The sequence below is a fragment of the Oryctolagus cuniculus genome, chromosome 2 (genome assembly GCF_964237555.1).
Source record: "Oryctolagus cuniculus chromosome 2, mOryCun1.1, whole genome shotgun sequence".
Lineage (NCBI taxonomy): Eukaryota > Metazoa > Chordata > Mammalia > Lagomorpha > Leporidae > Oryctolagus > Oryctolagus cuniculus.
In genome coordinates, this window is record NC_091433.1 from 199348550 (window position 1) to 199374048 (window position 25499).

General features: G+C 59.8%; 1 protein-coding gene across 2 annotated transcripts in view; it reads left to right on the forward strand.

Moving 5' to 3' along the window:
- PXDN (peroxidasin) overlaps window positions 1–24424 on the forward strand; it is a 74331-nt gene extending 49907 nt beyond the window's left edge. For both annotated transcript variants that reach the window (XM_070069761.1, XM_070069762.1), the window contains 14 exons: window positions 614–886; window positions 3326–3442; window positions 3946–4104; window positions 5053–5165; window positions 6179–6335; window positions 7910–8018; window positions 8476–8633; window positions 9871–11374; window positions 18177–18311; window positions 18987–19195; window positions 19542–19662; window positions 19887–20016; window positions 21779–21892; window positions 22566–24424. In XM_070069761.1, coding sequence (XP_069925862.1) covers window positions 614–886; window positions 3326–3442; window positions 3946–4104; window positions 5053–5165; window positions 6179–6335; window positions 7910–8018; window positions 8476–8633; window positions 9871–11374; window positions 18177–18311; window positions 18987–19195; window positions 19542–19662; window positions 19887–20016; window positions 21779–21892; window positions 22566–22685 — 3419 coding nt within the window. In that variant the 3' untranslated portion in view covers window positions 22686–24424. The remainder of the gene's footprint in view (window positions 1–613; window positions 887–3325; window positions 3443–3945; window positions 4105–5052; window positions 5166–6178; window positions 6336–7909; window positions 8019–8475; window positions 8634–9870; window positions 11375–18176; window positions 18312–18986; window positions 19196–19541; window positions 19663–19886; window positions 20017–21778; window positions 21893–22565) is intronic.
- Window positions 24425–25499: the final 1075 nt, after the last annotated feature.

Sequence of the window (25499 nt, forward strand, 5' to 3'; positions counted from 1 at the left end):
CCACGTGTTCCGTGTCTGTGTGTAGTGAGAACCACGTGTTCTGTGTCTGTGTGTAGTGAGAGTCCACGTGTTCTGTGTCACTGTGTAGTGAGAGTCCACGTGTTCCGTGTCGGTGTGTAGTGAGAGTTCCCGTGTTCCATGTCAGTGTATAGTGAGAACCACGTGGTCCGTGTCAGTGTGTAGTGAGAGTTCCCGTGTTCCGTGTCAGTATGCAGTGAGAGTTCCCGTGTTCTGTGTTGGTGTGCAGTGAGAACCACGTGTCCCGTGTCAGTGTGCAGTGAGGACCACGTGTCCCATGTCAGTGTGTGCTCTCTGTAGTTGTCTCCACCCCTCCTCTATGTGACTGTCTCCACAGAAACCCTCCCCTGAAGCGCATTAGTAAGTGGGTTTTTTCTGGATTGTGTTGAAGAATATTATCTCAGTGTAGTCGTCTGGCCTTGGGCCACAGACCTTTTCACTGTCCATACATTTTATTAGAAATAAGGAAAGTGTGTGATTCGTTTTTTCCATTTATTTTGGAGGAAAACAGAATGAGTAGCCTGACCATAGGAAAAAAAAATCGAGCAAAAATTTAAGGTGGAAGAAATTAATTGAGGATTTCTGTCTGTGACAGCTCGACCCACTTTTGTAATCCAGCCACAGAACACGGAGGTGCTGGTGGGCGAGAGCGTCACCCTGGAGTGCAGCGCCACGGGCCACCCTCCGCCCAGGATCACCTGGACCCGCGGGGACCACACGCCCTTGCCCGCCGACCCGCGGGTGAACATCACGCCCTCCGGTGGGCTCTACATACAGAACGTGGTGCAGGCGGACAGCGGGGAGTACGCCTGCTTTGCGTCCAGCGGAGCTGAGAGCATCCAGGCCACCGCCTTCATCATCGTCCAGGGTAGGTCCGCGAGCCACGGGGGCCTGGGGCACCGCACCCGGGGGCCCCTCGAGCTCCGCCCGCCGCAGTTTCCTGCTTCCTCGCCGTGCTTTTACCCACGACCCTCAGCACTCCGCAGCCGAGTTCCAAGGATGTGGCCATCAGCTCGTGTCCTGCACAGAAGGGCGTTGTGGCTGGCTGCCGTGTCGAGCGTGTGCAGACGCACACAGGGCCAGCCCGACACCCGCAGATCTGGGGTGCTGCTTCCTGAAGCCCCCGTTTTTGCACACGGGGTCCTGCGAGTGCCTTTGGTGTTGAGGCTTTTGCTGGTTATCTTCAGATTGCCATAGAACGGCATGGCTGCTTTCTACCACGCCTCCCCCGCCCTCCCTGCCCGCCCCCGTGCCCTGTCTGCTCCTTGGGCGTCTGGCTCCCAAGCTGTCTCCGCATACCCACATTGGTGGTTTTGATTTGGGGGCGTGGTTTTTGTGCAAATGGCCTCATCCTGGAAGTCAAGTCACGTAACTAACTCCCCCCCCACCCCCTTCACCACCGCACTCCCCTGCGCAGCTGCGCCAGCTGACATTTCTGTCCGCGTGCAGACGCTAATTGAGGTTGAGAGATGAGATCAGCCTCCCAGGGGGCGGGAGGGCTGGGGGCTGTGCACTCACAAATGTCAGCCACATCTTCCGCCCTGGGGCTGGCAGGGCTGGGGACAGCCCTGCCACATGTGCCCCCGTCTGCTGTGCCCCAGGGGCGCTCCCTTTGAAAACCCCTCAGTGTCTGCCCACCCTCCCCTGCTGGCAGGTACAGCACCGGGCAGTGGAGGGTCCAGGACTAGGCGCTTTGCCTTTCAAATAAATAAATAAATAATTTAAAAGCAGAGTTAGAGAGATCTCAATCTCCCACCCGCTGGTTCACTCCCCAGATGGCCACCGTAACAGGGACGGGGCCAGGCCAAAGCCAGGCGTCAGGAGCTTCACGTGCATACCCCATGCGGGTAGCAGGGGCCCAAGCACTCGGGCCATCATTTGTTGCTTCTCAGGGGCAGTAGCAGGGAGCTGGCTGGAAATGGAGTGCCTGGGACTCAAACCAGCAACCGCATGGGGTCCTGGCACTACAGGCAGCGGCTTCACCCACTGCGGGATAGTGCTGGCCCCAGTGCTCGGCATTTTCACCCAATGCTGCCTTTTTAAAAACTGTTTATTATTTATATCTACTTGGAAGACACTGGTATTCCTGGTTCATTTTCCAAAGGCCCACAGTAGCCAGGATGGGTCCAGGCTGCAGCCAGGAGCACCATGGGAACTCCCAAGAGGGTAGCAGGAGTCCAGGCACACGGGCACCACCTCCTGCCTCCCTGCCAGCAAGCTGCGTGGAAGTGGAGGTGCCAGGCCTCAGCCGGGCACTGTGAGATGGGACGCCGGCAGCCCCAGCTGTGGCCTCCTGCTGTGCGCAGTGCCTGCCCGGTGCTATCTTGCACATGCTGTGTCTGGTGCTAAGGATGCTCACAGAGAATGTTGGCCTCAATCCAGAAAAAGTGAGCCGCGGTGGCTGAGACAGCAGAGGAGGTGGAACAGGAACGCATGTTGGGTGTCGGCCCACATGAAGCCGAACACAGTTGCCCCCTGAAGACCTGTGGCGCCTTCTGGACTCGTCAAGGAAGTTTCTGGAGGATCTTCCTGGTAGCTGGCAGGACACCCCCTGGAAGACGGGCACGGGACGCCGTCACCCCGCACATGGGGCCTGTCTCCAGGCTTCCTGGCGGGCAGCCCCCGGTGCTCATCATCTCTAGAATGGTGCTGTTCAACACAGAGCCAAATCTGATGTGCTCAGTACCCACGGTGTGCCTGCCTCCCGCCTGGAATCCCCCGGGAGCCGCCGGGTCGTGCAGAAGGCGGCGCCGATGGTGTGTCGCGGGCAGGGGCTCTGACCGCCCTGCGGCTGCTGTCCCGGGTGAGACGCCAGCACGGCTCTTCCCCGAGGCTCGCTTTCCTGCAGAAGGAGACATTTTTTTCTCATATTAATTCACAACGAAATATGAGGATTTTTTTTTTTTTTACTTTTGGTGAAACCATTTTGCATAAATAAAATAGAAGCAGGTCATTAATAATTTACGGAACTTTTCTCCTGCAGCGGACATTGTAATCGAGACGGGAGGTTGTCACAAGCCCAAAGGCGATCTTTATCCTTCAGAAACATGAAGTGATTGTTCAAGGAAGTGTTTCGGTCCTGCGAGGGCTCCGAAGTCCAGGGTGGGATTAGGATGCATTGCGCATATACGAACAAGGAAACTCGCATTAGATACTGGGACAGGCCGTGGTGTTATAGAAGGTTGTTCTGCTGTTTTACTTCACGAGTGGAAATAGCAGAAAGTATTGTGCAGTCTGGATCATGTTACGGAACTGATTTTTAGAGAGTGGATCAATAGTGGACGACATCTGTGTCCTTGTCCCCCAGCTCTGCCGCAGTTCACCGTGACTCCCGAGGACAGAATCGCCGTCGAGGGGCAGACGGTCGACTTCCAGTGTGAGGCCACGGGCTACCCGCAGCCGGTCATCGCCTGGACCAAGGGAGGTGAGACGTGGCCCAGGATGGCTCTTGCTGCCGAGAGCTGTGTCGTGGGGCGGAGCGAGAGCCCTGCCTTCTCCCCTCGGTCTCTGTCTTGCCCTTCGTCCACATTTTAGCAAAATCCAGCAGCCTGTGGGACAGGAGTTTCTGGGGACAGTGATGGAAGCCACTGAAACAAGTGGCTTCTACTGTTCCCGGAGTCCCTGTCGGCTTTCCCCCGTGTTCTGGTCTGCCCTGGGCTCCACCTCACCTCCTGAACCAGGGCCCCATCCCTCCTGCCTCACGGGGACCCCTGAGTGGTCCTGGGGTGGAGGCCTGGCCGTCCCCTGTCCGTGCATTCCCCACGCCCTTGCAGGCGCATGGCCGAGTCTGCTGGGCAGATAGGACCGGCGATGCTGTCCTTGGTGCCCAGAGCCAGGCGCAGAGCAGCCCCAGGAGGCTGTTTGCAGGGTGCCCACCCCCGCCCCAAGTCCTGCCCCGAGCTGCTGACTGACGTGAGCGCCTTGCAGGCAGCCAGCTCTCAGTGGACAGGCGGCACCTGGTCCTGTCGTCGGGGACGCTCCGGATCTCTGGGGTGGCCCTGCACGACCAGGGCCAGTACGAGTGCCAGGCGGTCAACATCATCGGCTCCCAGAAGGTCGTGGCCCACCTGACCGTGCAGCCCAGAGGTACGTGTGGACGTGGCCTTGGCGCATCTGTCGCTGCCCAGGAAACCCGGGGCTGCTGACCTCAGGGAGCCGCCCTTGCCCTCGGAGCCTTGTTCCCAGCGTGGGTGGGCGCCGAGGGCGCCTGTGTCTCTCGACGCCGCTGGAGTTGGGCTCCGTCAGCCAGTTTATTACCCAGTTTTCCCCTAGGGAACTTGTACTTGGGGGCTCTCAGTGCCTTGTACGAGTGGTGGTTTAGGTGGCACGGGGTCTTTGGGCATGGTGCAGCGCCCCTCCCTTACCATGGGCGCGCCCTCTACCCGTCCTCCTGTTGTCCTGGGGGACGTATTCTTGGGCTGTTCCATCCCCTGGACAGACCCCAGCTGCCTCTCATGTCTTGCGACAGAGTCAGGATAAATTTGAGGCTCGGAGGTCATGAATGTTGGCATGACCGTGGGAGCCCCGGTGGTCCCGGCCACCAGAGGAGGTGGGGGCCTGCAGGAGGGACGCTCATTGAGGGCCCCGTGGGGCCGTGTGTGGGGCTGAGAGGACTTCCCACCGGTCTCAGCAGACTGTAGGTGGCCCAGCCTGGCCTGCGTGCCCCGGGTTTTATGGGTGTGTCCGATGCCCGAGCAGGCAGATGGTGCCCCGCCGCAGCCGAGGGTCCCAAAGCCACTGTTCTCTGGGGCTCCTGGAGGCACTGTTCTCTGGGCCTCAGCAAGTCTGCAGCAGGCGTGCTGCCTGCTGGTGTGGGTGGGGGCAGAGGCCTGCCAACAGCCCTGGGCCTGGGGTGGCTCCTTGTGCATCTGCGCTGGCTCGAACCCAGAGTGGGACATGAGGGGCAGGCAGGACCTGTGGGTGCCGCGGTGGGCAGGGCCCGGCCCTAGGTTCTCATCCCCCTGGGGGGGCCCGACCGAGGAGGGCTGACGTGCCGGGGAAGCCTTATCCTGATGGCCCGCATCTGCCCTGCAGTCACGCCCGTGTTCGCCAGCGTTCCCAGTGACCTCACGGTGGAGGTGGGCACCAACGTGCAGCTGCCATGCAGCTCCCAAGGGGAGCCGGAGCCAGCCATCACCTGGAACAAGGTGAGGCGGGCCGGGCCGGGAGCTCCCCCAGGGGCAGGGGCATGGGCAGGGCGCTCCCCCCGGGGCAGGGCAGTGGCATGGGCAGGGCGCTCCCCCCAGGCAGGGCGCTCCCCCCGGGGCAGGGCAGTGGCATGGGCAGGGCGTTCCCCCCAGGGGCAGGGGAGCACACTAGGACCCCCGCCCCGGGGGAAGCTGGAGCTGGCCATCACCTGGAACAAGGTGAGGCAGGCCAGGCCGGGCGCTCACCCTGGGGCAGGGCAGGAGCAGGGGAGCACACTAGGACCCCCGCCCCGGGGGGAAGCCAGAACAGCCATCACCTGGAATAAGGTGAGGCGGGCAGTGCCGGGCGCTCCCCCAGGGGCAGGGGCATGGGCATGGGCAGGGTGTTCCCCCCAGGGGCAGGGCAGGGGCATGGGCAGGGTGTTCCCCCCAGGGGCAGGGCAGGGGCATGGGCAGGGTGTTCCCCCCAGGGGCAGGGGAGCACACTAGGACCCCTGCCCCGGGGGGAAGCCGGAGCCGGCCATCACCTGGAACAAGGTGAGGCGGGCCGGGCAGGGCACTCCCCCCTGGGCAGGGCAGGGGCAGGGGCACACACTAGGACCCCACCCCGGGCTCTTGCTGCTGTGTGTGTACACACTCCTCTGCCTGCAGCCACAACCTCTGAGCACAGAGTGGGGGCAGCTGTGATTCCATACACACGTGTGTAGGTACACACACGCATGTGGACACACATGGGCCAAACAGTGTGTTGACGTGCAGTGTCCTGGGGACACGGAGCTCTCGGGGGGGCCTGGCCGCGGCCCCTTCTCCGTGGCTGCCGTGGACGTCTGTGCTGGGCTCAGAGGCCTGTTCTTTCAGGGATGTTGCCAAGAGCCAGTCTCTGCTGCCCTCCCCCACACCGTGCACAGCCCATGGGAGTCACGTGTGACACCCCCCCGGGTGTGGTCTGAGTGCGGCCTCGGACGCTGGGTGCCCTCCGCCCCACTTTCTCACCGCCGCCGGTTTTCCTCCAGGATGGGGTCCAGGTGACGGAAAGCGGGAAATTTCACATCAGCCCCGAGGGATTCCTGACCATCAACGACGTGGGGACGGCGGACGCCGGCCGCTACGAGTGCGTGGCCCGCAACACCATCGGCCACGCCTCGGTCAGCATGGTGCTCAGCGTGAGCGGTAAGAGGCTGTGCGGGGTGCGTTCTCGCAGCCGCCTGGCTGAGACCGCTGCCCGCTGTGTGTCCCGCACGGGGCGGCGTGTCCCGGAGCGCTGGTGTCTCCTTGGCCTGGGGAAGGAAGTATTGCACTGAGGTCATGGTCTACTGTGTCCAAGCTGTAGAAAGATCAAGGCTGCTGAAGGAAAAAGACCTCACCTTTGGGCTTTTCAGGGCGAGTGTCGTAGGTGACCTGGGCAGAGCCGACTCCGCAGTGAAGGGCACAGACCGTTTGGGTGATAAACAGCTCCCGCACGAATGCTAAGTGCAACAGGAATGAGGAGAGGCCCCGAGAAGCGGGCAGCTCCAGGGGCCGAGAAGTTGTAGGGGGTGTGGTGTGCATGGTGTGTGTGGTGCAGTGTGCACGTGGTATGGTGAGTACAGTGGGGGGGGTGTATGTGGTATGTGTGGTGTGCTGTGTGGGTGTAGTATGACTGGTGTTGTGTGCAGTGTGTGTGTGGTGTGTGTGTACTATGAATGGATGGTGTTGTGTGTAGGGTGGGGGGTGTGGTATGGTGAGTACAGTGGGGGGGTGTATGTGGTATGTGTGGTGTGCAGTGTGGGTGTAGTATGACTGGTGTTGTGTGCAGTGTGTGTGCGGTGTGTGTGTACTATGAATGGATGGTGTTGTGTGTAGGGTGGGGGGTGTGGTATGGTGAGTACAGTGGGGGGGGTGTATGTGGTATGTGTGGTGTGCTGTGTGGGTGTAGTATGACTGGTGTTGTGTGCAGTGTGTGTGTGGTGTGTGTGTACTATGAATGGATGGTGTTGTGTGCAGGGTGGGGGGTGTGGTATGGTGAGGGCAGTGTGTGAGGGGGTTGGGGAGGCACTGAGGGGTCAGGATGGGGAGGAAGCAAACCCTTGGAGAAGTGAGTAGGGTGGGAAGGCTTGGCCTTCCAGAAAGGACACGCACAGATCCCAAGAACAGCCCCAGCTCCTCTGTCCCCTGAGTGGCCTCAGCCATTCACCCTGTAGGCTGTCTCTGTGCTGGAACTGGTTGTCCCTGCCTCGCTGTGGGTACCACGGGGTTGCAGATTGACAAGCACGGAGGTGGGCGTCTGGCACAGCTCTTAGGATGCTGCAGGGGGAGCCCAGCTTCTGCATCCAAGCGCCTGGCCTCTAACCCACTTGTAGTTCCAGTTTTCTGCCGCTGTGCACCTGCCGGCAGCTGGCGTGGTTCAAGTGCTTCAGTCCCTTCCAAGCTCTTGGGAGACACAGACTGAGCACCTGGTTCTTGGCCTTGGCCTGATCCAGACCCAACTGTTGTGGGCATTTCAGGAATGAACCAGCAGATGGAAGATCTGTTTGCCTGCCTGCCTTTCGATGAGTAAAGTTTAAAATTGAAGAATGAATAGTTTTAAGGTTTAAGAAAAGGTAGACGTCTGTAACCGCCGTGGTGTCTGAATGCTGCTCCTGGTAGAATTTGGCACAGCCAGCTTTGGTCCCAAGAGTAGAGGAATGTTGGAGAGCGGCGTGGCCGAGGGCGGAAGGATGCCCTGACCACAGCACTCAGAGCGGCCTGTGTCCCTGTGTCCCCAGTTCCCGATGTCAGTCGCAACGGGGACCCCTTCGTGGCTACATCAATCGTGGAAGCCATTGCCACCGTGGACAGAGCCATCAACTCAACCCGCACGCACCTGTTTGACAGGTATCGAAGATGCGTGGGCTGCCGTGCTGGGGACCGGGGGAGAGTCCGGGCGGGCACAAAGCTCGGGCCTGTCCGTCTGAAGCAGCAGCTTCGGCCTGACACACGCCCCGGGCCACCTGGCGCGTATTGGGAAGGTGCAGCTCATCCCTGGGTGTTGCTACTGAATGGTTTGCCAAAAGCAAACCGTCTCCTGGTCACTGGCGTAGTTGGTGGCGGTTCCAGATTGGTTTCCTGCCTCGTGACTGAACGCGTGTCCGGCTTTCTCTGGTGGCTTCATTAACGATCTGTTGTTAGTGTCTCGGTTTCTGTCTGTGTCGTCCGTTTTCTTGCCTCCCACTTTGGATGAGTCAGGTATGGAGCATCCTGGGGCGCCAGTGGCTGTAGAGGCGTTAGCTGCCGTGGCTGGGGTTTGGGCGCTGCTGACGTCGCTGCTTGTCTCCCTCCCTGCACGCGGCAGCCGCCCTCGCTCTCCCAACGACCTGCTGGCCCTGTTCCGGTATCCGCGGGACCCCTACACGGTGGAGGCCGCCCGGGCTGGGGAGATATTCGAGCGGACGCTGCAGCTCATCCAGGACCACGTGCAGCACGGCCTGACGGTGGACCTCAATGGGACAAGTAAGGCCCTCCTGGCATCCACGGTGCAGAGGCTCCCCAGCCCTGGGACTCCCAGGAATCTCAGGGTGCGGCAGGTGCACCCCGCCCCCCGCAGACGGCATGACAAAGGATGGGGGGACCCTGCAGGGCCGCCGCTGTGCCCGTTACCACAGCGATCGTTAGTGGCTGTGCACTCGGAGTTGTGCACACACAGGCCGTGTGGGGCGAGAGCCAGCGGCTGCACCTTGGGAGGTGAGAGAGCTTTCCCAGGTGGCCTCAGCGGTGTCCCAGTGGCCTCCGTGGGCACAGCTTTTGTCACCAGCACAAGGCAGAGGAGACACAGGCTCATGGATGGCTACAGTCGTTTCGCGGCCACTGAGCCGCCCCTCGGTGTCCTGGCTCTGCAGCCCCCGCCTCCCCCAGGGATGTTGGAGGTAAAGGCTTAAGGCCGGCCCCGCCCCCTCCTTCAGTCAGGTGCACGGGGCACTGTCTCCCTGTCAGACACGTGGTGCCGTCCACGCCGGCCCTGTGGGAGGAGAGGACAGGGTAGGAGCTGCCCGGTGAGGCTTCTGGCCACTGCCTGCCTTTCTTTCATGGCTGCCTCAGCGGGTGGCCGGGACCCCAGGCAGAGGCCGTGCCGGAACGCCATGGTGAGGGCCTTGCTGGGCCCGTGGCGCTGCATGCAGACACACGGGGTTTGGAAGCTTAGAGAGGCAGAAAGGTAAAAGCAGTGTGAGCCACAAGTCAGTCCCACAGGAGAGCAGCAGTCGGCTCTCGGCCAGGCACAGCCCGGGTCTGAGGAGACTGTCCACAGAGGAACATAAAGTCGGCCTCGAGGCCTGGGCCCTGCAGAGCGGCAGGGGTGGTCAGCCAGGCCATGAGCCCAGGTGGTGTGCGGGGCCCTGGCTGGGACGGGGTGCCACCCCCGCAGAGCACGGGGCTTCCCTGTGTCGCAGAGCCCTGGAAGCAGGTTCTGCCTCACCTGTGGGGAGCCCCTCGGGGTTTCCTCTGAAGCCTGGGGGTCTCAGGTGGACTGGGCGGAGGAGGGCCTGCCCTGGGAAGGCTGGGCAGCAGGAGGCGCCGTGGGAGCAGAGCCAGGGCTCGGCTTCCAGGAGGGTCTTGCCAGCGTCTGTGGACGGGGCAGCCCCGTGGATCCAGTGCACGGGGGCCTTACTAACTGTTCAGAGTGAAGCGGAGGGTGCAGGCCCGGGCTGCTGAGCGTGGCCAGCACCGTCCCAGTGACGCTCGCCTGTTCCAGGTTACCACTACAACGACCTGGTGTCCCCGCAGTACCTGAGCCTCATCGCCAACCTGTCGGGCTGCACCGCCCACCGGCGCATGAACAACTGCTCGGACATGTGCTTCCACCAGAAGTACCGGACCCACGACGGCACCTGCAACAACCTGCAGCACCCCATGTGGGGGGCCTCGCTCACCGCCTTCGAGCGCCTGCTGAAGGCCGTGTACGAGAACGGCTTCAACACCCCGCGGGGCATCGACCCCCAGCGGCTGTACCACGGGCACGCGCTGCCCGCGCCCCGCCTGGTGTCCACCACGCTCATCGGCACGGAGGCCGTCACCCCGGACGCCGAGTTCACGCACATGCTCATGCAGTGGGGCCAGTTCCTGGACCACGACCTGGACTCCACGGTGGTGGCCCTGAGCCAGGCCCGCTTCTCGGACGGGCAGCACTGCAGCTCGGCCTGCAGCAGCGACCCGCCCTGCTTCTCCGTCATGATCCCGCCCAGCGACCCGCGGGCCCGCGGCGGCGCCCGCTGCATGTTCTTCGTGCGCTCCAGCCCCGTGTGCGGCAGCGGGATGACCTCGCTGCTCATGAACTCCGTGTACCCGCGGGAGCAGATCAACCAGCTCACCTCCTACATCGACGCCTCCAACGTGTACGGGAGCTCGGAGCACGAGGCCCGCAGCATCCGGGACCTGGCCAGCCAGCGCGGCCTGCTGCGCCAGGGCATCGTGCAGAGGTCCGGGAAGCCGCTGCTGCCCTTCGCCGCGGGGCCGCCCACGGAGTGCATGCGGGACGAGAACGAGAGCCCCATCCCCTGCTTCCTGGCCGGGGACCACCGCGCCAACGAGCAGCTGGGCCTGACCAGCATGCACACGCTGTGGCTGCGCGAGCACAACCGCGTCGCAACGGAGCTGCTGCGCCTGAACCCGCACTGGGACGGCGACACCGTCTACCACGAGGCGCGCAAGCTCGTGGGGGCCGAGATGCAGCACATCACCTTCCGGCACTGGCTGCCCAAGGTGCTGGGGGAGGTGGGCATGAAGATGCTGGGCGAGTACCGCGGCTACGACCCCAGCGTCAACGCCGGCGTCTTCAACGCGTTCGCCACGGCCGCCTTCAGGTTCGGCCACACGCTCATCAACCCCGTGCTCTACCGGCTGGATGAGAACTTCACGCCCATCCCGCAGGGCCACCTCCCCCTGCACAAGGCCTTCTTCTCCCCGTTCCGCATCGTCAACGAGGGCGGCATCGACCCGCTGCTCCGCGGGCTGTTCGGCGTGGCCGGGAAGATGCGCGTGCCGTCCCAGCTGCTCAACACGGAGCTCACCGAGCGGCTCTTCTCCATGGCGCACACCGTGGCCCTCGACCTGGCCGCCATCAACATCCAGCGGGGCCGGGACCACGGCATCCCGCCCTACCATGACTACCGGGTCTACTGCAACCTCTCGGCGGCCCACACCTTTGAGGACCTGAAGAACGAGATCAAAAACCCCGAGATCCGGGAGAAGCTTCGAAGGTGAGTCTGGGGGGGGCCAGGCCTCCCGACTGGGTGCGTCATGTGTCTGTGTCATGTGTGTGCCTGGCTTCTGGGTTGGGGAGCGTAGATGAGAGACGCCGATGACGGGCAAGCTGGGGCCTGCAGTGCCACAGGGACCAGGACTCGAGGCGCCCGTGGTCCCAGTCACAGCTGCTGGTCTGTAAAGCTCACGCACAGCCCAGCCTCCCGGCCGCAGCGAGTTTGCATCTGCAGGTGCGTGTGTGGGTCTGGGGAGGGTCTTACTGCAGAGAAATTGGCTCTGCACGGGAAAACGCCAGAACCCAGAACGGGGCTCTTTGGGACTTCAGAACAGGCCCTGTGTCAGCCCTGGGTAGCTCGAGGCTGCTCCCTGCTCTGCCCTGTCAGAGTGGACTCTGAGCCCCAGCTGTGGGTCATCCGGGCGCGTAGCTCCCTGGCCTATGGGAACGAAATGCAGGAGACCCTAGGTGGCTGCAGCCCTGGGAGAGGGACTGGGGGCTCAGCCGAGGCCCCCACACCACCCCTGCCAGTTGCACCTGCTCCCTGGGCCGCCGCGTGTCCCTCGCTCTGGGGGCTCTTCCTTCATGGCCCTCGCGCCAGCTTCCTGGAGGACGTACGGTGACTGCGCCCTGGTGTTCTTGGCCGTCCTTGGGTTTCCGAGTGAAGTGCACAGGTCCCTGGGAGTCGAGATCTGCTGGTTCCGGCGTCAGAGTTGTTCTGGGGAGGGAAGAGCCTCTCCTGCTGCTCCCCACCCGCCTGTTCCTGGGCGGAGGCGCCAGGCTTGGGGTCCGAGCTCGTGCGTCGTTCTGCACTCATCAGGCATAAATGAACACGGACTCCTGGGAAGCCGAGGCGTCCCAGCGTTCACTGGCGTGCGGAGGTGACCAGGCCCAGCCAGGGTCACAGTCCTTCCCCAGGGCTCAGAGTGCCCGCGGTTCTGTCCAGGCGGCACAGACCGCTTTCCCAGTCCTGGGTCTCGTGTCCCAACTGCCCGGCTTGGCACAGGGAAGCCACATTGCTTCCTCCCCTCCCCCACTCCTGCAGGGTGCCACGCTCAGCAGCCACGTGGCCCAGTTACCTCGGCTCCTCTCCTCCCAGCGTCAGTCGGGGCAACGCGTGGGGCAGAGGACAGGTCCCTGCGTCCTCCAGCTGTGGGAGTTCTAGGGCAGGGGTTCACCTTGGCTTCCTTCTATGGGCTAACACCAGAAGCAGCCCATAAAAAATCCACTCCCACCCTGGGAGATCTGTGTAATTGCCCCATTATGCCCTGCAACACCAGGACCGTAGCAATGAGCTCCAAGTTTCTCAGTGCCACTGGAATCTAGGGAAGAACCTGCCCGCACCCCCCCTCCCTGTGCTCACCCCGTCCTGAGCACCGTCTCCTGTATGCCCGGAGAAGGGTCCAGTCCGCACCCCCTCGTCCTAGGACCGGGGCTGCTGGCCTTATGAACCACAGCTCCAGCGGGATGCTCCTGAAGGACCTGAGGGAGGGCTCATCTGTATCCTAGAGCCCCAGCACCACTCGGGCCCGCCAGGAGGACAAGGGGCCAGCCATCACGGTCTCAGCACCAAGAACAAGGCCCCAGCTGTCAGTCACCAGGGAGATGGACACCAACTCGCTGTGGACAAAAGGCACCCACCTTGGAAACCGTCTTCACCTCAGAGCCACACTGCTGTCCCTGCCAGTGCAGCAGACTACTGTGTCACTGACACAGCTTACGTCAAGACAAAATAAGTCCCTGCGACCTCACTGCCGGGCTTGCATAGAGCCAGAGCCGCAGCAGCAAGCCACGTGGCACCCGCATTCCTGCTAAACCACAAGCTCTTTTCTAATAAGCCCCACTCCATAAGGATGAGGGGACAGTTACACCAGACATGCAGATGTCAACGTAGGACAGACGGAGAAGCAAGGTAGCAGGACGCCTCCAGGAGAACACAGTGCTCCTCTGGGATTAGAGCCTGCACCAAAGGAACTCTGAAGTGACAGCTGCCGAGTTCAGGACAGCGACGCAAGGAAGCCCAGGGACATGCAAGAGCTGATGCTCAGTGAATGACATCCTGAAGATACCACCGAGGACGCGGCACTCACGGGGAACAAAATGGAGTTGTTGGAGATGAAGTCTTCACTCAGTTCAATAAAAGTACAATTAACATATTTCTAACAGGACAAGACTTTTGAAATAACCTAAGGAATGAAGAAAGTCTATGTGAAATACGGGCTACTATTTTTTTTTTTTTTTTTTTTGGACAGGCAGAGTGGATAGTGAGAGAGAGACAGAGAGAAAGGTCTTCCTTTGCCATTGGTTCACCCTCCAATGGCCGCCGCGGCCAGCATGCTGCGGCTGGCACACCGCGCTGATCCGAAGGCAGGAGTCAGGTGCTTCTCCTGGTCTCCCTGGGGTGCAGGGCCCAAGCACTTGGGCCATCCTCCACTGCACTCCCTGGCCATAGCAGAGAGCTGGCCTGGAAGAGGGGCAACCGGGACAGAATCCGGCGCCCCCACCGGGACTAGAACCTGGTGTGCCAGCGCCGCTAGGTGGAGGATTAGCCTATTGAGCTGCGGCGCCGGCCAATACGGGCTACTATTAAATGACCAAGTGTTCATATTAATAAAGGAAAATGCATTGAGAACCTGCTAAATGAAATAATAGTTGAAATTTCCCAGGTATTGAAACTTAAAGAACCCCAAGCAGACTCAGCCAGGAAAGACTTTGTCCAAGGCATGCTGTAGTTAACTGTCAAGGTTGAAGACAAGGAGAGAATCCGAGAGACAGCACGAGAGGAGCATCAAGGTCGTATGAAGGGAAACCTGTCAGATTAGCATCAGACCTCTCGTGGAAACCCTGCAGGCCAGGAGAGACTGGGATGACATAGTGAAGGACCTAAGAGAAAAAACTTCCAAGAATATCATAGCTTAAAAGTGAGGCAGGGGCCGGCACTGTAACATAGCAGGTAAAGCTGCCACCTGCAGTGCCAGCATCCCGTATGAGCGCCGGTTTGAGTCCTGGCTGCTCCACTTCCGATCCAGCTCTCTGCTGTGGCCTGGGAAAGCAATAGAAGATGGCCCAAGTCCTTGGGCCCTGGCACCCACGTGGGAGACCAGGAAGAAGCTCCTGGCTTCAGATTGGCACAGCTCTGGCCATTATGGCCATTTAGGGAGTGAACCAGTGGATGGAAGGCCTCTCTTTCTCTGCCTCTCCTTCTCTCTCTGTGTAACTAACTCTTCAAATAAATAGATAAATTTTTAAAAAGTGAGGCAACAGCTCTCACCACCACCAGACCAGCCTTATAAGAAATTCTGGAAGTAAAAACACATGAGACCACCAAATCCACTAACAGCAGGTAGAGTCGTTATTCAGTCAACAAAATGACAAGGGTTAGGTCTTGTCTATCAATAGTAACCTTGCATGTAGATGGATTAAATTATCCAACCAAAAGACTTAGTTTGGCTGAAATGAGAGAAGAAAAAAAAAAAAAACACATTCCCACCATATGCTGCCTAAAAGGAACTCACTTCCCAAAGATACACAGACTGAAAGTGAAAACCTGGAAAAAGATAAACCAGGCAAACAAAACCAAAAATGGACAGGAGACGCTGTCCTGATGGCAAGTAAAACAGGCTTAAAAGCTGTAAACACACGTAAAGAACGACTCCAATACAATAGGGGTGACTCAGAGCCTCACTGCCATCAATGCTCAAGGTGTTCTTGCTCATGGCTAGGGAGATCAATTTCATTAAAACATCTGTACTACGTAAAGCAATCTACAGATACAATGCAATACCTATCAAACTGCCAATGCTGTTCCTTAGGTTCCTTACAGGACTAGAAAAACAATCCTAGATTCATGTGAAGTCACAAAAGACCCCAAGTAGCCAAAGTGATCCTGAGCAAGAAAAATCAAGCTGGAAGCATCACATTCCCTGACTTCAAAGCATATTACAGCACTATAGTAATCAAAACAGCATGGCACTGGCATAAAAATTGATACATAGATCAAACAGAACAGAGAGCCCAGAAATTAAGCCACATGCACACACCAACTAATTTTTGACAAAGTGCTCAGACCTCAACAGGTGCTGCTGGGAAATACACACACACACACACACACACACACCTATACCTATGTCTGTGAGTGATACTAGAGCCATACCTATCACCGTATACAAAATCAACTCAGGATGGATCGAAGACCTGAATTTGAGACCCGAGACTGTGAAGTTGCTGGAAGAAAACGTAGGGGAAACTCCAAATCACTGGCGCAGGGAACAACTTGGACAAGACCTGCAAAGCACAGGCATCCAAGTAAAGCTAAACGAATGAGAATGCGCAGCAAGAGAAATGATCAGTGGAGTGAAGAGACATCCACCAGATGGGAAAAAATTGCAAACCCCTGAGGATTAACATCCCAAATATATCAACAACAAATTCAACAACAACAACAACAACAAAACAACCAATCCAGTTAAATGGGCAAGGGAACTCAACAGTTTTAAGAAATGCAAATGGCATTTAAGAAATGCAAATTAAGAAAAAAAATGCTCAACATCACTAGTCCTCAGGGAACCATAAATCAAACCACAAGGAGGTATCACCTCACCCCTGTCAGAAAGGCCACAGTCCAAAACACAGAGTAACAAACGCAGGCGAGGATGTGGGAAAAGGGGACTCTCACACCACCGGTGGGAGGGTAAATGTTGCAGCCCCTGTGGGAGGCTGTGAAAATCTCTTAGACTGGAAATAGACCGGCCACGTGATCCCGCCGTCCACGACTGGGTGTGTCCGGAAAGGCTTGAACACAGTGTGTCGGATACCTGCTCCACCACGTTCACAGCGGATGGGTCACAAGAGCCAGCATTTGGAATCAACCAAAGTGTCCATCATCAGATGAATGGATAATGCGGTATGGACACACAATGCAATGCTACTCCTCTAGAAAATGGACACAACGGGAAGATATCATGTTGAGTGAAATGCACTGGATCCAGGAAGACAAAAAGAAATATGTGTCAGTAGTGCTGCAGACGGTTTCGTAGAAGTTTCACACCATTGTCAAACCAGCAGTCAAGAATGTTAGTCTCCTGTAGCTTTAATGATCTGTGATTACAGTTTACTCTATGTGGGCAAATTGGTCACTTTTCCATTCAGTTATTGTTTACAGCCACCGTCTATATTCCCACTAAACTAGGTCTTCTGCTCTTCAGTTGTTTTTATTCGAGTAAGAAGTGAGCTTTTCACTGTAACGTAAATTTGAAGTGTGTTATCTCAAGTACTAACCAGAGAGAAAGCGGGAAGAAAGCAGGCTGGGGAGGAGGGAGGGATACCCTTACGTTTTTAGAATCGTATCTGCAAAGGCTGTGGAATGTGTTAAAAGGTAATTAAAACAAAACAGCTCAGAGAAGCCCCTTATACACGCACACAGAGCCCACAGCGGCCTGGGCCCCTCCTCAGCTGCAGAGGAAGAGGTGTGAGTTGTGGGCAGTGGGCACCCGGTCGCACCTGCTTTGCTGTGGCACCACACTGAGCTCTGAGCACCTCCGGGTGGTGGGCAGGGGAGGAGCCCAGGTGCTTCTCCCCGCTGTGTCCCTGGATGGCCTCAAGGTCCCTGTGAGAGAAGCACCCTGGGGCTGTGTGGAGGCTCCATCCTCAAGAGGCCTAAAGAACCAGCTGGTTCCAGACCCGAGGCCCATGGGTGGAGCATCCTCCCCAGGGACAGAAACAGGCAGATACGCCCTGAGCAGGGGGTCTGCTCTAGCAAAGGCCACATAGGAGCTCTGTAAACCCCCCCGCACCCTGCCCAGCAGGGACCAGACCATCCCTGTAGGAGCTATAATGACCCCACTGTGCACCGTCCAGCACAGTGCAGATGGCCCCATGGGGGCTCCAATGACCCCACCGTGCACCGTCTGGCACAACCCAGATGGCCCCGTGGGGGCTCCAATGACCCCACCGTGCACCATCTGGCACAGCCCAGATGGCCCCATGGGAGCTCTGGTGACCCCGCTGTGCACCTGCCCAGCAGGAACCAGACAGCCCCAGATTCCTCTGCTCAGGCCGACCTCCCAGTGACCTCCCAGAACCAGAAGTTTGGTGTGAATGCCACTGAACTTGGGAGAAAATGGGGCTTTGTCCCCCTCTGACAGAGCATTGTCCCTGTGCATGCACCCCTGACCCTGCCCGCCGTGTCTGTCCTGTCCTGGTGACAGCGGTCAGTCCAACATGGCTCGTTTGAGCTCAGGGGACAGGCAGCTGGAATTGTAGAACATGCATGGAACATACGTGCTTCTGAAATCCAGCTGGGCGTGAGTGGCTGTCGGCCAGTAGGCTTCCCTGGGTTTGGTGAAAGATTGGACACAAGTTGGTGGAAGCGGCCAGTTCCTTGATTGTAAGCATGTGTTTCTAAGGAAATGGAAGGATTGGATGAAAGTATTTGTTATTAAACATGTAACTTTGTCTTAGTCTCTTGCCTTATCTGTGCTTAACAAGCATTTTCATTATTGCAAAAAAGTTTGATGTGCAGACTGCAGCCTTGCCTAGCTACTCAGGTTTACAGAAGAAATGGCCAGAAGGGGCCACGCGGGGGTTTTTCTGTTTACCCCGTGCTCAGCAGGGATGCTGCGCCTTGGGGTCCCCTGGCAGTTTTAACTTCCTGACCGAGTGTGTGTGTGTCTTTCAAGTGCGGTGGCTAAATGCTTCCCAGGATAAAGGTGAATTTCCCTTGCTAAGCACAGTTAGAGGATGTAGACCCGGGCCACGGACCACGAGGCCGTTGGGAGAACCGAAGTTTGCCCTCACGTTTGCAGGCTCTACGGCTCCCCCCTCAACATCGACCTCTTCCCAGCCCTCATGGTGGAAGACTTGGTTCCTGGCAGCCGCCTGGGGCCCACCCTGATGTGCCTGCTCAGCACCCAGTTCAAGCGGCTGCGAGACGGCGACAGGTAACCCCAGAGCCCTGGGGCACTGGTGGAGGCGGCTGGGAGGCTGGCCTGCTCCTGCCCCGCACCCTGCCGGGCCCATGGCCAGTTGTTTTCGTGTTCAGCATAAGATGTGGGCGGGGTCCGTCCTGCCTGCTGCCCAGACCGCCCCCGCTGGGACGGTTTCTTTTTCAGATGCGTTCAGTTACCTTGATTTGAAAGGCAGAGAACCAGAGCGGGGAGGGGGCCTGGGGAGGATGTGGAAAGAGGTCTCGTCCGTCTGCTGTGTCACTGCCCGAATGCCCGCGACAGCCAGGAGCCCAGAGCTCCACCCAGGTCTCGCGGATGTACGGGCAGGAACGGCACCTGCCACCTCCCAGGTGTGCACTGGCTGCGTGGGAAGCAGAGCTGGGACTTGAACCCAGGGGCTCGGATACTGGACGTGGGCACCGCGAGCCGTGGCCCAGCCAGCCGCCTGCCCTCGGGTCAGCAGTCAGGACGTGTCGCCGTGCCCGCCGGGCAGGCGGGTGCCCCCACTTCGTGCCACATTCTGGGCTCTGGGTTCTGCCGGTTGAGAGGGAAACACGAGTCACGTCCAGGTCCATTTTCAGTTGGTGCTGACAAAGCCCTTGGGACCTGTGCTGCTGGCCGGGGTCCCCGCCGCCCCGACCTGACCCTGCCCTTGTGCTGTGGCTGCAGGCTGTGGTACGAAAACCCAGGGGTGCTGACCCCTGCCCAGCTGACGCAGGTGAAGCAGACGTCCCTGGCCAGGATCCTGTGCGACAACTCCGACAACATCACTCGCGTGCAGACGGACGTGTTCCGGGTGGCGGAGTTCCCGCACGGCTACACCAGCTGCGAGGACATCCCCAAGGTGGACCTCCGGGTGTGGCAGGACTGCTGTGAAGGTAGGCGTGGCTCCGCGAAGCCCTCTGCTCATCACCTCTGCCCAGTGCACGAGATGCTTCGTCTCCAGGGACTTGGGACCGCCCGGTGACCGGTCTGCGGCTCCTCGCTGGGCCAGGCCCAGTGTGGCCACTCAGAGCCCTCGAGGGAATGCCGTCTGCGGTCACCGCTTTGTTCTTCCCTCCGTGGGGTTCCTGCCCAGAGGCCCGAGACCTGCCGGTCGGTGCCAGGTCCTCCTGGGCACCACCAGGAGTCCTCACAGCTGGCATCGCGGTGCCGTGGGAGCTGCCGTGGGAGCTGCCGTGGGAGTCACCGACCGCTCCCACGGCCTTCATGCTCTGCTTGCAGACTGCAGGACCAGGGGCCAGTTCAACGCATTCTCCTATCACTTCCGCGGCCGCCGGGCCCTGGACTTCAGCTACCAGGACGACGAGCCTTCACCGAGAGCCAGGCCGCGGGGGGCCCGCAGGTATGAGGGTGGAGGCTGGGCACAGCGCTGGGGAGGGGCTGTGCCTCTGGTCCCTTCACCGGGCAGGAGCCTCCCAGGGTTGCAGCCCACGTCCCGCTCAGCCGCCGGTTCAGCTGTGGCCCCTGTGTACACGTGCATCTGTCCCTGGGGAGGGGACACGGGGGTGACCTCATTGCCCCCTGCTGAGATGACCGCTCACCCCTTCCTCTGCCTCTGGTCCACAGTGTGAAACATGGCCAGCGCCATGGCAACACCACGTCCGCCTCCTACGAGCACACCAAGGGACTGGGGACGAACGACTTCAAAGAATTTGTCCTGGAAATACAGAAGACCATCACAGGCCTCAGGAACCAGGTACTGGCCGCCTGCCAGCCCTGGGGGCGTCCTCGGCACGCCCCTGCCTGTGCCGTTCACGGGTGGTGCCCGCCCTCAGCTTGGTCTGCACTGGGCCCAGGGAGCCATGGGCTGTGGGAAGTTGCTGGAGGGACTTGGACAGCACAGCGTGGGCTGGGGCAGGCAGCATGGACACTAGGCCTGTTCCTCAGGACCCTCTCTGGGAGATTCCAGGCTTCTCAGGGGGGTGTCCAGGGTCGGGGCTCCCCATACATGGCTGGAGCCCTCAGAGTATGAGAAGGGCCTGAGGTCTGCCAGAGACTTCGGTCATCCGCCCGGACAGGCCAAGGGGAGGTGCAGCTGCTCCTCCTGTCCAGAGAGCAGGCAGTTTGCCCAGGCAGCATCAGAGAGGACAGTGCGGCCACACCTTGCTCACCTGTGCATGGCCCTGGGGCAGAAAGCAGCAGACAGTGACGGGCGGGTGAGGGGCCTGTGTGCCCTTGGTTGGTCAGGGAGTGGGATGGGCAGTAGGGGTACAGGACGATGCTGGTGCCTACCCTGGCATCAGGGAGTCACCCTGGGCACCCAGCCAGCCGTCCACCCATGTCCATGGTTCTGCCTACCGCAGGATGACCGGCAGGGCTGCCCCAGCGTTGGGGGTGACTGAGTGGGGCTTGATTTAGTGGGGGCTCCCAGGGCGACTTCCACAGCAGTCGGCCTCACCTCAGTTGTGCACAGCCCTGCTCACTCCTTGTCCCAGGATGCCCTTTGGCCTGCAGAGGCGCGTCTGTATCCCCAGGGGCCCCTGGGAAGGACAGGCCTGGTGGCCGAGGTTTCAGGAGCGCCCCCCCCCCCCCCGGTGACGTGGGGAAGTGAGTAAGGGTCACACTACAGAGCCGAGCGGGCCGTGCGTGCAGGAGGGGTGGCTTTTCCCCAAGCCCGCACTGAGCAGCTGTCAGCGTCCATCCTAGGTGGCTGCTCTCGGGGGTGGGCAGGGGTCAGCGCAGGTGCAGAGGAGGCAGGTCTGATGCCTGGCGAGGCCCTCGCTGTCCCCCACAGCTCAGAGGGGGTTCCGAGAGGAGCTGGGGTGGCTGGCGGAGGTCCATCCATCCCTCACGGAGGTGGACAGGAAACCCTGGAGGTGTGAGGTCACCTATCCTCGGCAGTCCAGAGCGGCCCTGCACAGCGCAGGCCCAGGCCGCCTCTTCCTTAGCCCCATGCTGTGGGGCCACTGCCTCTAAGGCCACTTCCTGCCCACAGAATTCCAGCCCTGTCGCCTTGGCTGCAGCCCACTCCTCCCACCCCCAGGACGCAGGGTTGGAGCAGGCCCTGCCCCTGGGCCACCGTCCCTCACGCCCCACGAGTCACCACAGCCGGCCGCCGGGGAGGCTGCGGACCAGGGGCGTTGTCGGGAACTCTGCTGGTGGACAAAGACCAGGGGTTCATGGATGGGAAGCGAGGCCAGCCCCACGGCGGCGGAATCGCTCGCGCCTTGGCATCCGCGTGCCTCGGACCAACTCCATCCGCTTTGTCTCTGGGTCTTGGGGAGTGCTGGTTTCATCTTTGAACTGCCGACTGTACTTTGCCTGCTTCTGACTCGGCACCGCAGGAGCCAACCTGTGCACGAGCCGCGGCCACCTGATCAGTGCGTTCGAGGTTCATCTACAGGCTCTAAAGTTGGAAACGCTGCGCACTGAGGCCTGAGTTCAAGAGAAGAAGTCGTCCGTGCAGAGGCTAACGGTCACTCCACGGCCACTGAGGACTCTCGTGTGCTTTGCTGCAGATAAAGAAGCTCGAGTCGCGGCTCAGCGCCACAGAGTGCGTGGACACCCACGGCGAATCTCACACCAACGGCGCCAAGTGGAACAAAGACGCGTGCACCGCGTGCGAGTGCAGAGTGAGTACAGGGCCGGCCCACACCCCGCGCTGCTCCTGGGAACCGAGAGCCGCCTGCGCTCGGGTTAGGGCTGGTGCTGGCCTCTGCTCCGCCCATGGGAGCGCCAGGCGAGGTCCCTGTCACCCCCCGCAGCCTGCCCGTGCCAGCTGCACACACAGGGTAGCCAGCCCTGCAAGGCTGACTGGCCGGCAGCTCCTGCCACAGCTCCCTGTGTCGCCCAGCAACGGGGCTCAGGCCCATGTCCTGCTGCTCGCACAGGCTGGTGGGAAGCTTGGGGGAGGACTGGATGGGGGTCTGTGTGCACATTGGGTGCCAGCTAGGGGCCTTTCCCTGTGCTGAGGGCGTCTGGGGAGGGCACTTGCGCCTCCCGGGCCTGGCTTGGGCTGCACAGTGGGAGAGACCTGTGTCCCCGCCCCTTCCCTCTAATCTCGTCTGTCCTTCTTCCCATGGGAACTGGGGCAAGGCCTGGAGGGACGTGTGCCTCTGGACGAAGGGCACGGGGCCTTAGCACAGGTCCATCTGCAGCTGTCAGTCAGCAGAGACGCACTGCCTGTCACAAGCCCTGAGCCCGGCCTGGAAGTCGCAGCAAGGCAGGGGGTCCTGACAAGGGTGGTGTCGTGCTGAGCCCAGCCTACCCCAGGGGGTAACGGCTGCCACCGTCTCTCCTCCCCAGGACGGGCAGGTGACCTGCTTCGTGGAAGCTTGCCCACCTGCCACCTGTGCAGCGCCTGTGAAAGTCAAAGACGCGTGTTGCCCGGTCTGCTCGGAGCAGACAGCCAAGGACGGGCCCTAGGCTCCGTCTGGGCTCTGCAGCTGGGCAGGGAGCTGCAGCCCCATGGAGCCATCCAGAACTCGACATTTCATGAGGACGTCCGGCTGGTGCTGCTTTGGAGAGCCATGAGGGAGCGTGGGCCCATCGTGCACGGAGGTGGGCGCAGCACACCAGCAGGGGGCAGGAGGCAGGCACGTGCCCTCGCACGCGGCCGGTTTCTCAGGTTCTTATTTAATTCTTTTAAAAGGAAAAATTGGTGCTACTATTAAATTGCACAGTTAAGTCGTTTAGGCTCCTAAATTGGTTTTTGCCTGCCGACACCATTTCTTTTTAAACGAAGCGGAGTGGCCCCAGGGGTCAGCTGTGCCTGGCTCTGAGGCCACAGGTCCACAGAAATCTGGGCTGTACCACACGCCATGCCTAAAAGGAAAGCTGGTGTCTGGCAAATGGGACACAGTCTGTGACGAGCGGCGGCCTCCACGGCCACCCAGCTCCCGGCCCCTCCCTGCTACCCGACCTCTCTCCCTCCTGCGTCAGCATTCGGTCATCGGGCGGCCCCTCGCACACCTGCTCCTAACCTTACTAAGCCACACCCGGACACAATGGCTGTGACCCAGATGGGAGCCCTTTGCCGCATTCCATCTGCCCACACCTACGGAGCAGCCGTCCACCGCGGAGCAAGGGCGGCTCCCCGGCTCCTTGTGACGGAGGCGTCTGAACGTTGGGACCTGCCGCTGTGTGGGTGTTTAAAACGACAAATCCCTGGACCTCAACTGTGTTTCTTAAACGCACGATGCACCTGTTGTTTAGGGTCAGATACAGCAGAAACCTCACTTCTATGCAAAGTAGTGTTAGAATTCGGGGTAGAGCGGCTGTCGGACCTCACGTCTCATCCGCTTGACCCAGAGCTTCCATTTTGTCCTAAATACAGTTGTGTTCAGAGAAAAGGCCCCTGGACACACACCTTCCATTCCACACTGTTTACCCAAGCGCTGCTCTTGTGTGCACAGCCCTGTACAGCCGTCAGCACCCGCCAGAGCTGATGGGGCCCAGCCAGGCAGATGTCTGGAATTGGTGGTGCACAGGGTCCGTGTCCTCTCCACGGGAGGCCCCGAGCCTTCATGCACGAGACTGCCAAGGTGTAGGCCAAGTGCCAGCCGGGAGAATGCCCACAATGGGGTTGTAGCATTTCACATACAGAATCCGTCATCTTGCTTCACGTCTTCCTATTACTAAGTGGCAATCAAAGCTGGCTGGGGTTTCATGTTACCTGGGGATCCTTTTGATGTATCTGTACAGATGTAGCCATCAGGCCTTGGAACAGGTTTCTGAAACCAAGGGGTTTGGCAGCAGTGTAGGCTGCTCAGGCATACACATGGCAGCCGGTTCTGTATCCTGGGGATGTGCCATGGTCTTGTCTTGGAGGCATCATGTACGTGGCACAGGGCATGGCACATCAGCACCTGTCAGGGGAGCCGACTGGGATCTGCAGTCAAGTCCTGCCAATCAAACCAAAACGTCCCTGGTGTCACCAGTCCGATGTCGGTCTGTGATAGCGACACAGCAGGCACGGCCTGAACAGACTGTCCCTGTAGCCGCCCAGTGAGGCTCGCTGGAACAGGAGGTGTATATATATTGGTTTACTTTCCTATCTGTTGCTGATGCCTTTTTTACGTTCATTGTATGCAGTACCTTACCAAAGAGATGTTTGCACTGTGTAGCAGCGCCCTTCAGTTCAAATAAACGGGCTGCGTTTTCAAGCCGAGAGTGTCTTCCTTCTTCCACTGCAAACCAGGGGCAGGCTCGGTGCGTGCCGAGAGGCAGCAGGGCCTAGGGGGAAGCCCCGGAGCTGCACCAGCCACTCCCAGGCAGAAAACCACAGAAGGGTACTGGTTACACAGCCTCTCCCGGAGCAGCTGGGATGCTCCAGGTGCCAACAGCCTCTTAGCCAGGGCTGGGGTGTGGGCTCTGGGCTGGGGAGAACCAGGGTGGGGGTCATAGGGAGCCCACTGCCCCCACTCCTTGGAATCCTGAGGTGGCCTCAGCCATGCCCCAGTCAGATGGGAGGGGTGCAGGGCGCCTGCGGCACACAGGTGTTGTCAAGGGAGGGGCGCCCCCTGGAGCCAGGGACAGGAGCATCCTCCCAGACCTGTGCTGAGTACTGCTCTGTGGCCAGCGTTGTGACTGCAGGTGGTAGCGTCTGCCCCCAGGAGCCATCTGGGTTGCGAGAGGGTCCTGCTTCTGTGGGAGGTGAGAGGGAGCTTGAGGGTCTTTGCAGGGCCTAGGAAAAATAATTGCTGCTCATGTACGACAATGGACTGTTAGGACACAAAATACTCTTAAAATCGTCCAATCACTTCAAGGTTTGGGTGGGAGCTCCGGGGTGCTTCCAGGACCTGACCTGGAGGAGGCCAAGTGGCCTTGGTCTCCCGGGAGGAGTTTAGCTGTTAGACCCTCGGAGTGAGGATGCTAACACATCGAGAGGCACACTCCAAAGACTCAGAGTCCAGACCAGCTGATGCAAAAAGCAAGAGGATTTATTTGGCGTCTGCACAGAAGGGCCTCCTGAACTCGGGAGTCCAGAGAGCGCCCCCAGCACAAAGCCACACGGTTTATATACCCGCAGCGACCAATCAAAAGCTCTATAGTGTCCATGCACACAGCAGTCCAATCCGTGAGCTGATCATGTGAAGGGCATGCATCTTCTATCCAATCAGCTATGGGAGGCCATGCACACAGCAGTCCAATCTGTGAGCTGATCATGTGAAAGGCATGTGTCTTCTATCCAATCAGCTACGGGATCACATGGGAGGCCATGCACCTCGTCGCCATTTT